Source organism: Euprymna scolopes, chromosome 37, assembly GCF_053919585.1.
Source record: "Euprymna scolopes isolate OS-2025 chromosome 37, ASM5391958v1, whole genome shotgun sequence".
NCBI classification, from domain to species: domain Eukaryota; kingdom Metazoa; phylum Mollusca; class Cephalopoda; order Sepiida; family Sepiolidae; genus Euprymna; species Euprymna scolopes.
In genome coordinates, this window is record NC_136518.1 from 1,021,268 (window position 1) to 1,034,974 (window position 13,707).

Genomic DNA, 13,707 nt, shown 5'->3' on the forward strand with positions numbered 1-13,707 from the left:
CCGAAAATAACGGTGATAAAACTGTTGTTTAAAACAAGAAAAAATACCGACCCGAAATGTATTTATTTATTTATTTGTTTGTTTTATTTGCTTGTCCATTTGCGACAGTAGCAACGCTACAGGAACGTGAGTTGGAACAGATACATTAAGGACATTGCCAAGACTGCTGCAAATAAGGTGGGCTCTCTCTACCGTGCTAGAAAGTTACTTATGCCTGAGAGTGTCCTACAAACCCATCATTCGCCCATGTATGGAGTATTGTTACCACATTTGGGCTGTTGCATCTGCTACTAGTCTCTCACTCTTAGACGAGGTTCAAAAGGGAGTTGCCAAGCTAATAGGTCCCGTACTGTCAGCTAGGCTTCAACCTCTGTCCTATCCACGAAATATTGCTTCCTTTTGCCTGTTTTACAATTATTTTAATCATAGGTGCTCCGACAAACTACAAGCCCTTGTACCCTTCCGACGTAAATACACTCGACAAATCCAACAAACAGCAAAATCCCACCCCAACATAGTAGAGATCCCCAGGTGCCAGAAAGCCTTCTACTGTGGAATTCCCTTCCTGGTCCCTGTTTCCCTGACTAAATTGATTTGCTGAGGTTCAAGCGTGATGTAAGATATCTTGCTCCTCAACTCCCTACATAGCGTCCCTGCCAATTATGTCCCAGAATAGTACCCCCTCCCCATACATCAAAGTTGCACTGTGTCTTGTTTGGAGTGAACATGCAAATAAATGAATAAATAAATAAAAGATTTCAAATTTATTTTTATTTTATTTTATTCTTTTTTTTTTACTTATCAATGTAAGAGCGTTGTTGTTGTTTATTGTTGAGTTAAAAAGAATTAAATGATCCTAATTATGATATAATAAAATTATTAATTTTTATGTAAATTATAAAATTATTAATTCCATCTACTAACTAACTAACTAATGAATTAATTTTATTCAAACAATTTTCACTACATAAATATATGCAAATAATAGGGGGGAAATAAGTTCAATCCAGCGACTGACACCCTTTCTAACTCAACAATAAACAACAACATATGCAAATAATAAATAAAATATTTATCAATATTCAAATTTTATTTTTAGCTGCAATATTTTAAGTCTAAAAAATTCTTATTTTTTACTTTACTAGAATATCTTGTTCTTTACTTTTCCAGGTTGAATTTCTTGTCCTTTACTTTTCCAGGTTTAATAAAATCTTAAGAATATTACTTTTCATGCGCGCATTTTTCCATATAATATATATATATATATATATATATATATATATATATATATATATATATATATATATATATATATATATATATATATATATATATTACTTATCAATGTAGGAGGGTTGCTCTAGCAAACACACACAGAAAATTCCAACTTTACTTTATGCATTAGAAAACAATATTGACACCCAAATCCACACTTAAACTTAAAACCAATTTATTAAATTACGATGGATTGACTACAAGACTGAACATGAGTCGAACTCTTATTTATTTATTTATTTATTTATTTATTTATTTATTTATTGCTTGTATTTTGTTATTGTTTCAAAAACAATTTGACCTTGAACAATTTCAGATGAACAAGAAAGATTATTGTTGATATTTGAGCGCGGCCTCATCTAAGCGATCATCTTGTATCATTTTCATTTGTCCTTTTTTTTTTTTTTTTTTTTTCAATAAAAACAAATTACAGAAACCCGATTCTACCGAAAGAATCCGGTTCTAGCCAACTGCGCACGAAAATGCTCGATAATGTAACTCGCTTTTTCGTCTTGCTGTATTTCGAGTTGGTTAATTTAAAAAAGAAAATGGAGAGAAAAGTAGGAAAAAGCGACGCTGAAACTGAGTACCAAAGTCATTTTTCAAAATGGTGTCTGGTAAGATTCGAAAATTTCAAGGATAAAATGGTCATGACCTTGGTTAACACTAGGTAATACTTGTGTAGATTCATGATCCTTCAAACCAACGCATTTCAGACCTTTTAGAAAGACCCTGCACCCATCCCGCTCCCCCAAATTTCTTATATGCCTTCATACGTAAGTCTTTTGTTAGTAAATTTTTACTTTTATTGTTTAAACTTTAAGTTGTGAATTTTACGAGCAATAAACTATATAAACAAGATCACAGTGTAGTATCTGTTCTAATGTTGCTCTTCACCTTTTCTGTCCTCGGCTACTGGAGGAGAAATATTTCATGACTGAGACAATGTTTTATTTTTGTTCCTATCCAGAGTGCCCCTTTTTGGGGAGCTGGATTTTTTCAAACCACCATTGTCATTTTCGATCATTCAGAAGATTCATCTCATAGACACTTCTAATATTCCTTGTAACTTCTGCAGCTGAGTTTCCATTTTTGAATTCATAGTTCAATGTCTCAGATGCTTCTCACTAATATTAATTTTTTGACGGCTGAGGCAGTTAAATTCAATATTTCTCCACTAATTATTACAGCTGAAAGGCAAAGCAAGATATTAAGACATCAAGATGTTTCTTAATTTTTGAGATGAGAATTAGTTGTTTGTATTATTTAGATTCTTCGGACTACTGTTCTCATCTTGAGTATCATTTTCACAACGTTTCGGTCGATGTAATCTCCAACCTGCTTCAGGTATATCTTGTCGAACTCAGGAATATTTCTGTAAAACTTGGGAATTTGGACGAAATTTCAACAAAACCCTTTATTTACTTCACAGGGTAGCATGCTCTTGTTCCATCAGCCATGACAGGATAGAGGTTTTAAGTAACTCACATATGTATTTTTCAGTTGCCCACACTGAGGATTGAACCTTCAACCTTTCGGAGACTATCACTTTTACAATTGATTTTTCCAAGTATTCTAACCATTGCACCACAGGTCCTTGCAGACCCCCATGAAGTAAATAAAGCGTTCCGTTCGAAATTCAGTCAAAATTCCCGATTTCGACAGAAACATTCCCGCGTTCGATAAGATATTATAGAATAAAAGACAATGAAATGGAGTTTTATTCTAACATTTAATAAACAACTTTATTTGTTATCTTCGTTAGTAGCGTTAGTAGAAGAGAGAAACAGGTTAGTAGGTGAAAGTGTTCTTGTGCAAAGATAGGTTTCATATATTGCCAGCTTGTTGAGTAGAGAATAGCGCCATTTACACGTGTTTATGGATAGTAGTCATCGGGATGAAGGAGGCCGGTTAAAGTAGAAGAAAGGGCAAAGTCTTCAGTGTCGTGGTAGGTGTATGTGTGGGTGTATCGATGAGAGCAGTTCTTTAGCCTGATAAAGAATGTTCGTTTGGGTATCGCACGTGGAAACAAGTGGTAGTTAGAAAAGAGCCATTGTTAGATTATTGTACTCACGTTCGGCCTGGGGTCAAAGTCCCAGGCTAAGTTTTCTGCCAGCTGAAGCTAGGAGGAAAGAGGAAAAAAGTTTGTGATTTCGCCTTTTATGTACTCAGTCACGTGATTGAGAGCTGGCTTGTGATTGGACAAACCAGGGAGAAAATGGATTTCAAATCTCGAGCCACAAGAATTGGTTCTTGTCTGTGATTGTAGGGAGTTTCGGCTGCTACAATATACCTGAAGATCGGAGGTTAGATTGACTGAAACGTTGTGAAAATCACATTCATTAAGATATCAATTCATTAAAACAATCTAGAAATGTGTACAACTTAGGAGGCTGCAAAGTAATAAAGTAAAAAAACGACGTTACTTTCTTTCCAACCTAATAATAAAATGAGTTAAGAAAAAATCTTATAAGGAGAAAAATAAAAATAAAATATATATATATGCATTTTTATTTATTTATTTTTTTATTTATTTTTTATCTGTTTCAGGTTTCCAAGAAAAACACCCAGAATTTAACGATGGATATTTTATTAATTTTTTTTGCCACACAGGTAAACTTCAATTTTAATTCCTTCTTTTCTCAAATCTTCATGTTTTGACAAGCTTCTGGGTCTGATCTTTACTCCTGATCTGAAATGGAACATGTACATCAAATCCGTTGTCAAAGTCGCTGGGATCATTTTACCGCTCCGTAACTATTTCATTGCTGATCCAATTCTCTACCTGTATAAGAACCAAGTACTGTAAGGATGGAGTACTGTTGCTACATCTGGGAAAGATTTGCTAGAAGCACCTTATCTTGCCTTGACAGAGTTCAAAATAGACTTTGTAGCTTAGTTAGAGATGCCCTTTTCTCTTCCCTGCAACCGCTTTCCAACAGAACAGACGTTGCGAACCTGTCTGCTTTATTGTTATTTGCATGGCGATCTATTGTCCCACCCTCCCTCCAATCTATTGTCCCCCCTCAGTAAACTTTCACAAAAAACACTCGTTTAGCTGACACCGCTATCGATAATTTCCCCCACTCTTTATATGTGCCTAAACCTAAACGAAGCTTTTTTCTTAGAACTGCACACCTGTGGAACTTTTTTCCGTTTCCCTGTTTTCCAACTGACTACAATATGGTTGTCTTCAAGTCCAATGTAAACAAGTTCTTGATGAGTCGTCCCCTTAAGTAATCCAATTTACCAAATTACCACTATTAACGATTACTAGAATATGGTTCCATTCACTCATTAACCTTTATCCTCGAGTGGTCTCCGGGCCTTGATAAATGGTGAATCCTTTGTAAAAAAAATTTCAAAATTCTCAGGTAAATTATTTCATTGTTTGCTTTCATTAATACTTCAATATATTTTACACCATATTTTCTTTCATGTTTATTCCTCTTCTTATTTTTCTATCTCCCTTCAGCCCTTTTATTTACAAGAATTTAAATTAAGAAAGATTGTTAAGACAAACTCCTAATACCATAAGAGATTTTGTGGCCTTCCGGCTAAGATGAGGGGGCTGCCGACAACCCTCTCGTCAAGCGTCTGGGGTTGTCGAAGGAGGAGATCTGCTTCTGGTGGAGCTGGGCGCCAGGTTCGAGTCATCTCAACAACTCCGAGTTTTCCTTGACCTGGCGATTGGTCCAAAACATGTTGTCCCTCAACGCCATACTGAAAAATGCTGGACTAGTGAGGTCGTCAGGGTGTCCCCATTGCAGGACCCCAGCCAAGGAAACACTGGAACATGTGTTCTTCGATTGCAACAGACTCAGACAGTACTGGGCGTATGTCAACGAGTTGGCAGCTTGCATCAATCCTGAGCAGCCTTGCTCACTGGACGTATCCTATGTCATCCACAGTGCAGAGCTGCTGCGGGAGATGGAGAGACAAATGGTGTTTCTGGCGATCCTGAGTGCAAGAGAAGAGCGGGGTCGAATCTTTTGCTGATCAGGATCTGGACCCCTTCTTTAAGCACCAGCTGAAGGTAAAGATTAGATGTGATAGGAAAAGATTATACTCCAAGGCCTTTGACCGAAGATGGATAGCGATAAAGAGTCTGTGCATGTGTAGAGATTCCAAGTTGGAGTTCATGTTCCACATGTTACCCAAAAACAAGCGTTTAGACTAGGTTCTTAGTTAGCCGAGTAAATGACACCCTCCATCCCCGATAGGAAACCTCCAAGATACCCACACCCCGATCCTTTCTTTTTCGTCCCCGGCTACCCCAATAAGCAATCTTGGACAAAGTTCACATACCTCCCCACCACCACCACCACCACCACCAACCCCAGTTTCTTTACTCTTGCCTATAATCGAGAGCGACTTTTTATAAAATTTTATGTTTACAAATTTATTTTATTGCTTATTAAAAAATAAATAAATAAATAAAAATGCACACACACACACACACACACACACACACATGATTACGATCGACGTGTGGTCAAACAGGGAAAGAAAAACGTGTGTAAGGTGAGATGGACGTGTGGCCCCTGCAGTGGTGATGAGAGATCTTTAAGCTGGTATCGAGACGGCGGGGTTTTGTTAATCTCATGGCAGACGAAATGAACAGTTAGAAAAAACAAGAAGTTTTAAAAGTAATGGTAATAAATGTTTCTTTTAAAAACAGAAAAAAAGGCAGATTTATTTATTTTTGTTTGTTTGTTCCTTTTCGACTGTACCAGACGGCGTGTGGGTCCAAGAGGGGTTTAACTGTAACGAACATGGTTCAAGTGTAATGGCCACGTTACAATTTGACTTTTTATTTGCTGCTCAATTATTAGCTTCATCACTTTCAGGATCTAATCTATTGTGCTGTAGTCGCAAGCATGCGGGTCGATTTTTTTGTCAGCCAGAAACAACTTGTGATGCAAAATTCATTTTTCATAAATGTGACCTGTTCTATGACAGCTGTTCTAATCCCAACAGATGTGAGGGTCAAGTACTTGACTTTTCACCACCGGCGACATCAGTTTTGACAGCTTCACTTCAAATCGTTTAGTGCGTTTTGGCTACCAGCTGTCATTTCCCTTGTTTTAATTTTCTTATCACTTTGTTTTTTCTGGGGATGGGGCATTCTACCGGATGCCAAACATTCTCCCATTAGTTTAGTTACTAAAACCGAGAGATCTTTTTAAGATTCTAACCGTCTTTTTAAGTGCCATTGTTTGTATTTCTTTTGTACTTGGTTCACCAGGTATATTCGCCAGATAGTTTTTGAAATTTTATTCCATTAGCCCGGTTGCCTCTATAATAACTGGTATGATTGATACCTTCTTAAGATTCCAGTTTCATGTCATACATGTCATACATAAGTCCTTGATATTTTTTTATTTTCTCCCTCTCTGCTCTGTTAAGACCAGCATCATTAGGAATGCTTACTTCAACTAGGGTTGCTACATTCTCTTGCCACATTGCCATGCGTGTGTGTGCATGCGTGTGTGCACAGCTTCAACACACAACCATCTATGGCAACACATCAAAGGCCGTAAATGACAAAGTTCTTTCTGATTCTCTCTCCTCTGAACTTGAGTGCTTGGTACAATGGGGGAAGTGGTGGCTGGTTACTTTTAATGGATTTAAAACCAAGCTTCTATCTTTACATCATCAACGCTCTGATCCCCATCTGGCATCAATTGAAATGGATGGCTCTCGTCTTGGGGAGAGGCTCAATGTTTTGACAAGCTTCTGGAATTGACCTTTACTCCTGATCTGAAATGGAACACATACATCAAATCTGTTGCCAAGGTCGCTAGAAAAATGGTGGGATCCTTTTACCGCTCCAGTAGATATCTCACTACTGATGCAATTCTCTATCTATATAAAAGCCAAGTACGTCCAAGGATGGAGTACTGCTGCCATATCTGGACAGGAGCTGCTAAAAACAGCCTATCCTGCCTTGACAGAGTACAAAATAGAATTTGTAGGCTAGTGGGGAATGCCCTTTTCTCTTCCCTGCAACCTCTCTCCCACAGAAGGGACGATGCAAGTCTGTTGTTGTTTTATCGTCTGAGCTCTAATCTCTCGTCCCCCCTTCTCGCCAATCTTTCACGAAAAACGCCCGTCTAGCTGAAACCACTGTCAGTAATTTTCCCCACTCTTTATCTGTGCCAAAATCAAGACGTAGATTCCATGAACAAAGCTTCTTTCTTAGAAGTGTATGCCTGTGGAATTTTGTTCCGTTTGCCTGTTTCCCACTTGACTACAACTTGGATGTCTTCAAGTCCAACATAAACAAATTCCTGATAAACCGCCCCCTTAAGTAAGACACTTTATCAGATCTCCAATACTAACGATTACTACGATATTATCCCATTGATTACTGTACACGCAATAACCCTTATTGATAAGTGGTGACTTCCTTGTAAAAAAAAAAAAAAAACACCATCAATTTTAAGTATCTCTTCTGGGCAATCCATTACGTAATACCTTACTTCTTGTGTATTAGAATAATATTTAAGATGACGTATCTAACCCTAACCCTAACCCTAACCATAACGTTTTATTGTTTGGTTGTTTTGTTTTACAACAAATCAACCCTTTACATGTTATTTAATGCCGATTCAAGTTATTTTAGAAAAATTTATATAGTTCAAGTTCTTTATTTCTTCAAATATTTATTCATGATGTTTGGTTTGTGTTGGTTGTTTCGCTTTACAGTATTTCAATCCTTCTTTAGTTTAATCATTTTGATATAAAAAATATGCTCCTAGTTCTTTTGGTTGTTTTGTAAAGAAAATTGTTGCTTTTGTTTTTGGTTTTCATTGTGGTGCCTACATTATGGTTAACAATGACCTGGCACAAATTATGTACTCTTTGCAATCAACCACTCTCTGTATTTGTTGTGTTTGTCTTTTTTTTTTCAATACATTTTGTTTCTACTAAATTACGAGTTGTGTCTTTCTTCTGGAGCCATACCGGTCCACAACACTGTTTATGAAAATAATTCAGGAACTTTCTATTCAAAAACATTAAAAAGGACGCCACCACACTGGCGACGAGGATTATTAAGGAATTCAAACTTATGTCGTCCACAACACTGTTTATGAAAATAATTCAGGAACTTTCTATTCAAAAACATTAAAAAGGATGCCACCACACTGGCGATGAGGATTATTAAGGAACTCAAACTTATATCGTCCACAACACTGTTTACGAAAATAATTCAGGAACTTTGTATTCAAAAACATTAAAAAGGACGCCACCACACTGGCGACGAGGATTATTAAGGAACTCAAACTTATGTCGTCCACAACACTGTTTACGAAAATAATTCAGGAACTTTGTATTCAAAAACATTAAAAAGGACGCCACCACACTGGCGACGAGGATTATTAAGGAACTCAAGCTTATGTCGTCCACAACACTGTTTACGAAAATAATTCAGGAACTTTGTATTCAAAAACATTAAAAAGGACGCCACCACACTGGCGACGAGGATTATTAAGGAACTCAAACTTATGTCGTCCACAACACTGGTGACGAGGATTATTAAGAAACTCGAACTTATATCGACCACAACACAGGCAATGAGGATTATTAAGGAATTTTTATTTCGAGAACCTTAGAAGGATAAAAGTAGAGAAACAACGGCGAAAATACACGACAAACTCAAGTGTTAAAAACAGGCTTCATTGGCGGACTTGAAAAAGATCCCTAAGTTGGATTTTGGGATTATTTTGTCTTTGCTTTTTTTTGTTTTTACCTAAAATGAATTCCTTTTCTCTAATTCCCTCAAAGAATGCATCGTTGATTTTATTATTTTATTTCGCTTCCTTAACAAGATAGGAATACATAATTTCTCTCCCAAAACGAAAAAGAATTACTACCACCAAAAGTATTAAAACTTATTTTACTGTTGACTAAAATCTAATTGTAAATACTTTTACGTGGAAAACATACTAAAAAAAGTGTTATACTTTGCTAAAGCCGTACTTTAAAGTCACATTTAACTATGCAAGATTTCAAATCTACTATAGTAGGACTGGTTAAACACCAAATGAATAATAATTTTTTAAAAAACGAAGAAACTTCCATCAACAAAAACTGAAGAAAGACTGCTAAAATAACAATAAAAACCCAAAGAAAAATAGAAAAAATTTGAACTAAACACAAAGAAGGAACTCAAAGACTTCTATTGGAACAACAACTGAAACATGAATAATGCCATTGAAATGCAATTGACAATTTCACTTATTCCCCAGACGAGGATAAAACATTTGTTTCACGTTTCAAAAGATATGAAGATCTATACAAAATACATCATAAAAAATGGACAGACTTCCAAAAAGTTCGCCTACTGCTCCAGAAATAGGAGAACACCGAACATAACAAATTTTTGGATTACATTTTACCCAAAATTGATTTGATTTCTGCTGAAGCTGTTAAACTTTTAACAAAACTATATAACCCTAAGACTTCCCTGATTCACAAAAGGTAGAAATTTTAAAACTTATTCAGAAAAGACAACAAAGACTATTTGACGCTCTCATAATGATTTCAAACTTGCTTAATTTAGCTCGAATAACTTTAAATGCTTAATATTCATTTAAGAACTTGTATCCGTGGAAATCAGATTAAGAAATCAGGCCAAAAGTGCTAAGTTAGGAGGAAAACCAAATTTAACGTTACATAACATAACCAAAGACTGCCAAAGACTTGTAAATGTTAACAAAAGACTCTAAACATGTTGAAGAGTTGAGCATTGTTCACATAAAAAAGATAAGTCGGCTAGTAGTAGGACGATTCCAATATTTTTCCCCGATTCCGATACAATTACTGATTCCGTACTAGATTCCTGATTCCAATACAATTACTGATTCCGATTCCGATTCTTTATAAATTTCTAAATATTTAACTATAGAGTTGTTATTTTCCCCGATTACCATCAAAACACATGTTAAATGTGCAGATATTATCTTAAACATAAAAATTAAATAATAATCTATAAATTTTAGTTTTACTGGTAATTTAAAAATTAATAAATTTTCTTTTCTTTACTGCTAGCAGTTGAAGATTTTGTTTTTAACAACATAAAATTTAAAAGGACAAAAGAATAGTTTTTGGCATTGGAAAATAGGCACACATTTTTCCGATTCTGATACCGATTCTGATACCGATTCTGATACCACGAAAATTTCTGATTTTTCAATTCCCAATCAATCATCCCAACACTAGAAAGCACACTTCAGTTCTCTTTCAAAAACAAGTCAAACGAGAAAGAGAGACTTCTTTCACTCTCCTACAAAACAAATAAAACTCATGAAAACTTACCGCCTAGCTTCGGTTTCTCTTGTGGATCCCTTCATTGACTTAGGGATTTCCTACACCATTTTAAAACTTGTTTAACTTGTAATAAAGTCGGGCATAAGAGCTCACATTGCATAACCAGTAAAGAAAATAAACCCGGGTTAAATCCACAAGAACAAAAAAAACGGGACAGCTCAAGTGCAACAAGATAAGGTTCAGGTAAGAATTCTGAATGAGTCTAACTCATCTATAATCAACCTGCACACATAGAAAATTTTGAATAAAGTAACCATGCTAAACAAAATCAAAACAATAGCCAGATCAGTGAAAGGTACAAAAATTAAATCCAAGGGTGAAATTATTGCTAACCTTGCGTTTAACAAACCTACCAAAAAAAATGTAAATGTACGCGTTAAAAAATGTGAACAATTTATTTAGCACAAACTGTGTAGAACAGTTCAATCTTTGGAATTTACCAATTATACTTTTTGTCAGAAAATAGTAAGCCTGACGACTGAGTAAAAGCAACTAAAAAAAAAAAAGAAAAAAATGAAAGAAACACTTCCCAACATTTTTTTCCGGTCGGTCTTGTTTTATGCAAAATAAACTAAAAGAGAACATCAAACCAGAATTTAATTAAAAAAAAATGTGCCTTTCGCATCATTTACAAAATAATAGAAGAATTAGACAGATTAAATTGGAAGATAGTTAATTGGCAGCACCTATTCTCCATGTAAAAAAAAGACTAAAGAAATTTCGATTTGTGCTGCTTTTTCTACATGACTAAATGCAGTATTACCATCATCCACTTCCAAGCTCAGAAGTTTGTATGGAGCTGAATGGGGGCAAATTCTTCTAAAAACGGAACTTATTGTGATCAACCATAAGAGAAAAAGATATTGAAATTCCTGTGGAGTTAAGGTGTAGTGGTGTCCACCTTACAGATAACAATGACCTTCTCCTCTCACTATAAAGATTGGTAGAATATGCCTCTTCGTGTTATGCACAAGTTATGCACACTTGGTAGTCGGACTGATGCGTAATCATTATGTTTATTTGTCTTTCTTTTCAATATATTTTTTTCACTAAATACTGAGTTGTGACTTTCTTCCGGACACTTACTGGTCCACAAAAGCTTTGCAAAAAATGACTGAGTTTTGCAAAGGAAAGAGAAAAAACAATAACATTAATGCTTGATGTACTGTAGGTCAGGAAGCCACTATTTTGAGACAGCCTAATCTGGTAGTACCAGATTTTACCCTAAGGTATCTCTATAAGGATATACAGCTGAACAACTGCTATATTTTTTATTTCGATTATTTCAATTCATCTTAGTAGTTTAATTGTTGTCTTTTCAGATCTTCTCTGCATTGGCTACAAGGTGTCCTGAAGGCCAAATGGAGCATACGTTTTGCTGTGTGCCGGTGTGGAGCTGCAGGGAAGGTAAGTTTATAAATATCCGCATTGGTCAGAAACAGATATATTTTCTATTCCATTCCAAAGATGCTGTTTATTATATTTTTTATAGAAAACGCAACAAATAAGACATGAACCTACCTGATGAAAAAAGCTAACAAGATCGAAAATTGAAATTGCATAATAACTAATAATCTTTACATAGAGAAAATGCAATATAATTTTTCCTAATAAAATTGTTAGATTTTAAAAACTAGATCTAAATAGCGTTTACGCCAATTTCGTTTGTTATTGTTGTATGCTGTTATTGTTTAGCCTCCGAGATTATTTTCACAATGTTTCGGCAGATGTAACCTTTATCTTTCTCCAGGTGTGTGTCGTCTAACTTAGAAATCTGTACTGAATATTGAACGATATCCTTTATTTAATCTACTAGCGGGGGTACCCGGCGTTGCCCGAGTGTTTGTTTCCGAGACGGGGGAGGGGGAGTTTTAAAAAATGTTATGGTAGGTAAGTAGGGAGGATCAAACCCGGAGTCATGAGTAAAAGTAGGAAAATAAAGTGTGAAAAAAAAACAAAAAAAACATCTGCAACGTTAACAGTTCGGCCACCAAGAAAAGTCCATTCCAGTTGTTTAGGAAAAAAAAAAAAAAAAAAAAAAACGACTACGGTAGGTCGGCGCGAACGTGAAAATATAATGTGAATTGTTCAGCACGCTAACCACTACGCCACAGAGCACTGCAGCTTAGTTTAGTGATTTTAAATAACTTCACATGAAAGAACTACGAAGCCAAACCGGTGTTCTCTTCTCAACAGTTCCTTGTGAACGATCCCCAAACGGTGTTAAGTGGTGGCAGGGGGAGGAGGAATTTATTAGAGAGAAAATATTTTACCACTTCCATTAATCTTAACCGATTTTGGCCGTGACTTCTCAGCAGAAAAAGTATAGAAATCTAAGATTATCGAGGAATTTGAGAAATAATAAGCCTATAACACACCTCAGATATTGTTCTGCCGTTTGTGCATATTATATTTGCATGAAATATCTTGATTTTTAATCCTATTAATGTCAAAATCAGACGGGAAAAAATGAGTTCATTTTATTTATATAGAGAAGATAAGGGATTTTTTGCTTTCATTCCATCAACCATGACTGAGGATAAATCATTTTCAATAGGATAATGGACCATATCTCCCATCAATAAAATGAAGCATGTCAAAAGTTGTGTTTTCATATTTTGTAGACTTATCTTCATCTTCATAGTTGTTCTTTCATTACGTTTTGGTCAACTCATCCTCTGGCCTTCTTCAGGTGGTTAACCACAACAGGATTGTTATCATCTCAAAGGATTAAAAAAAAATTTTTTAATAATATATAATACCATTCGGTACAGACACAATAATGGAAGACCAGTTCAAGGATGGAGTACTGCTGCCACATCTGGGCAGGACCTGCTAAAATTAGCCTATCCTGCCTTGACAAAGTACAAAATAGACTTCGTGGTTTAGTGGGGGATGCCCTTTTCTCTTCTCTGCAACCTCTCTCCCACAGAAGAGACGTTGCGAGCCTGTCTTTGTTTTATCGTTATTTCTATGGCAGGTGCTCGTCTGAGCTCCAATTCCTCGTCCCCCCCCTCGCCAATCTTTCACAAGAAACACCCGTCTGGCTGAAACTACTGTCAATAATTTTCCCCACTCTTTATCTGTGCCTAAATC

The 13,707-nt window shown here is 35.8% G+C and overlaps 1 protein-coding gene across 11 annotated transcripts in view; it reads left to right on the forward strand.

Annotated features, from left to right (window-relative positions):
* LOC145261029 (uncharacterized) overlaps nt 1-13,707 on the forward strand; it is a 126,504-nt gene that overhangs the window by 18,865 nt on the left and 93,932 nt on the right. For all 11 annotated transcript variants that reach the window (XR_013864387.1, XR_013864386.1, XM_080119158.1 and 8 more), the window contains exons 2-3: nt 3,826-3,888; nt 11,934-12,018. Coding sequence is in view for 9 of the 11 variants with exons in the window: in XM_080119158.1 (XP_079975284.1) it covers nt 3,856-3,888; nt 11,934-12,018 (118 nt within the window). In the remaining 2 variants the exon portion in view is untranslated. The remainder of the gene's footprint in view (nt 1-3,825; nt 3,889-11,933; nt 12,019-13,707) is intronic.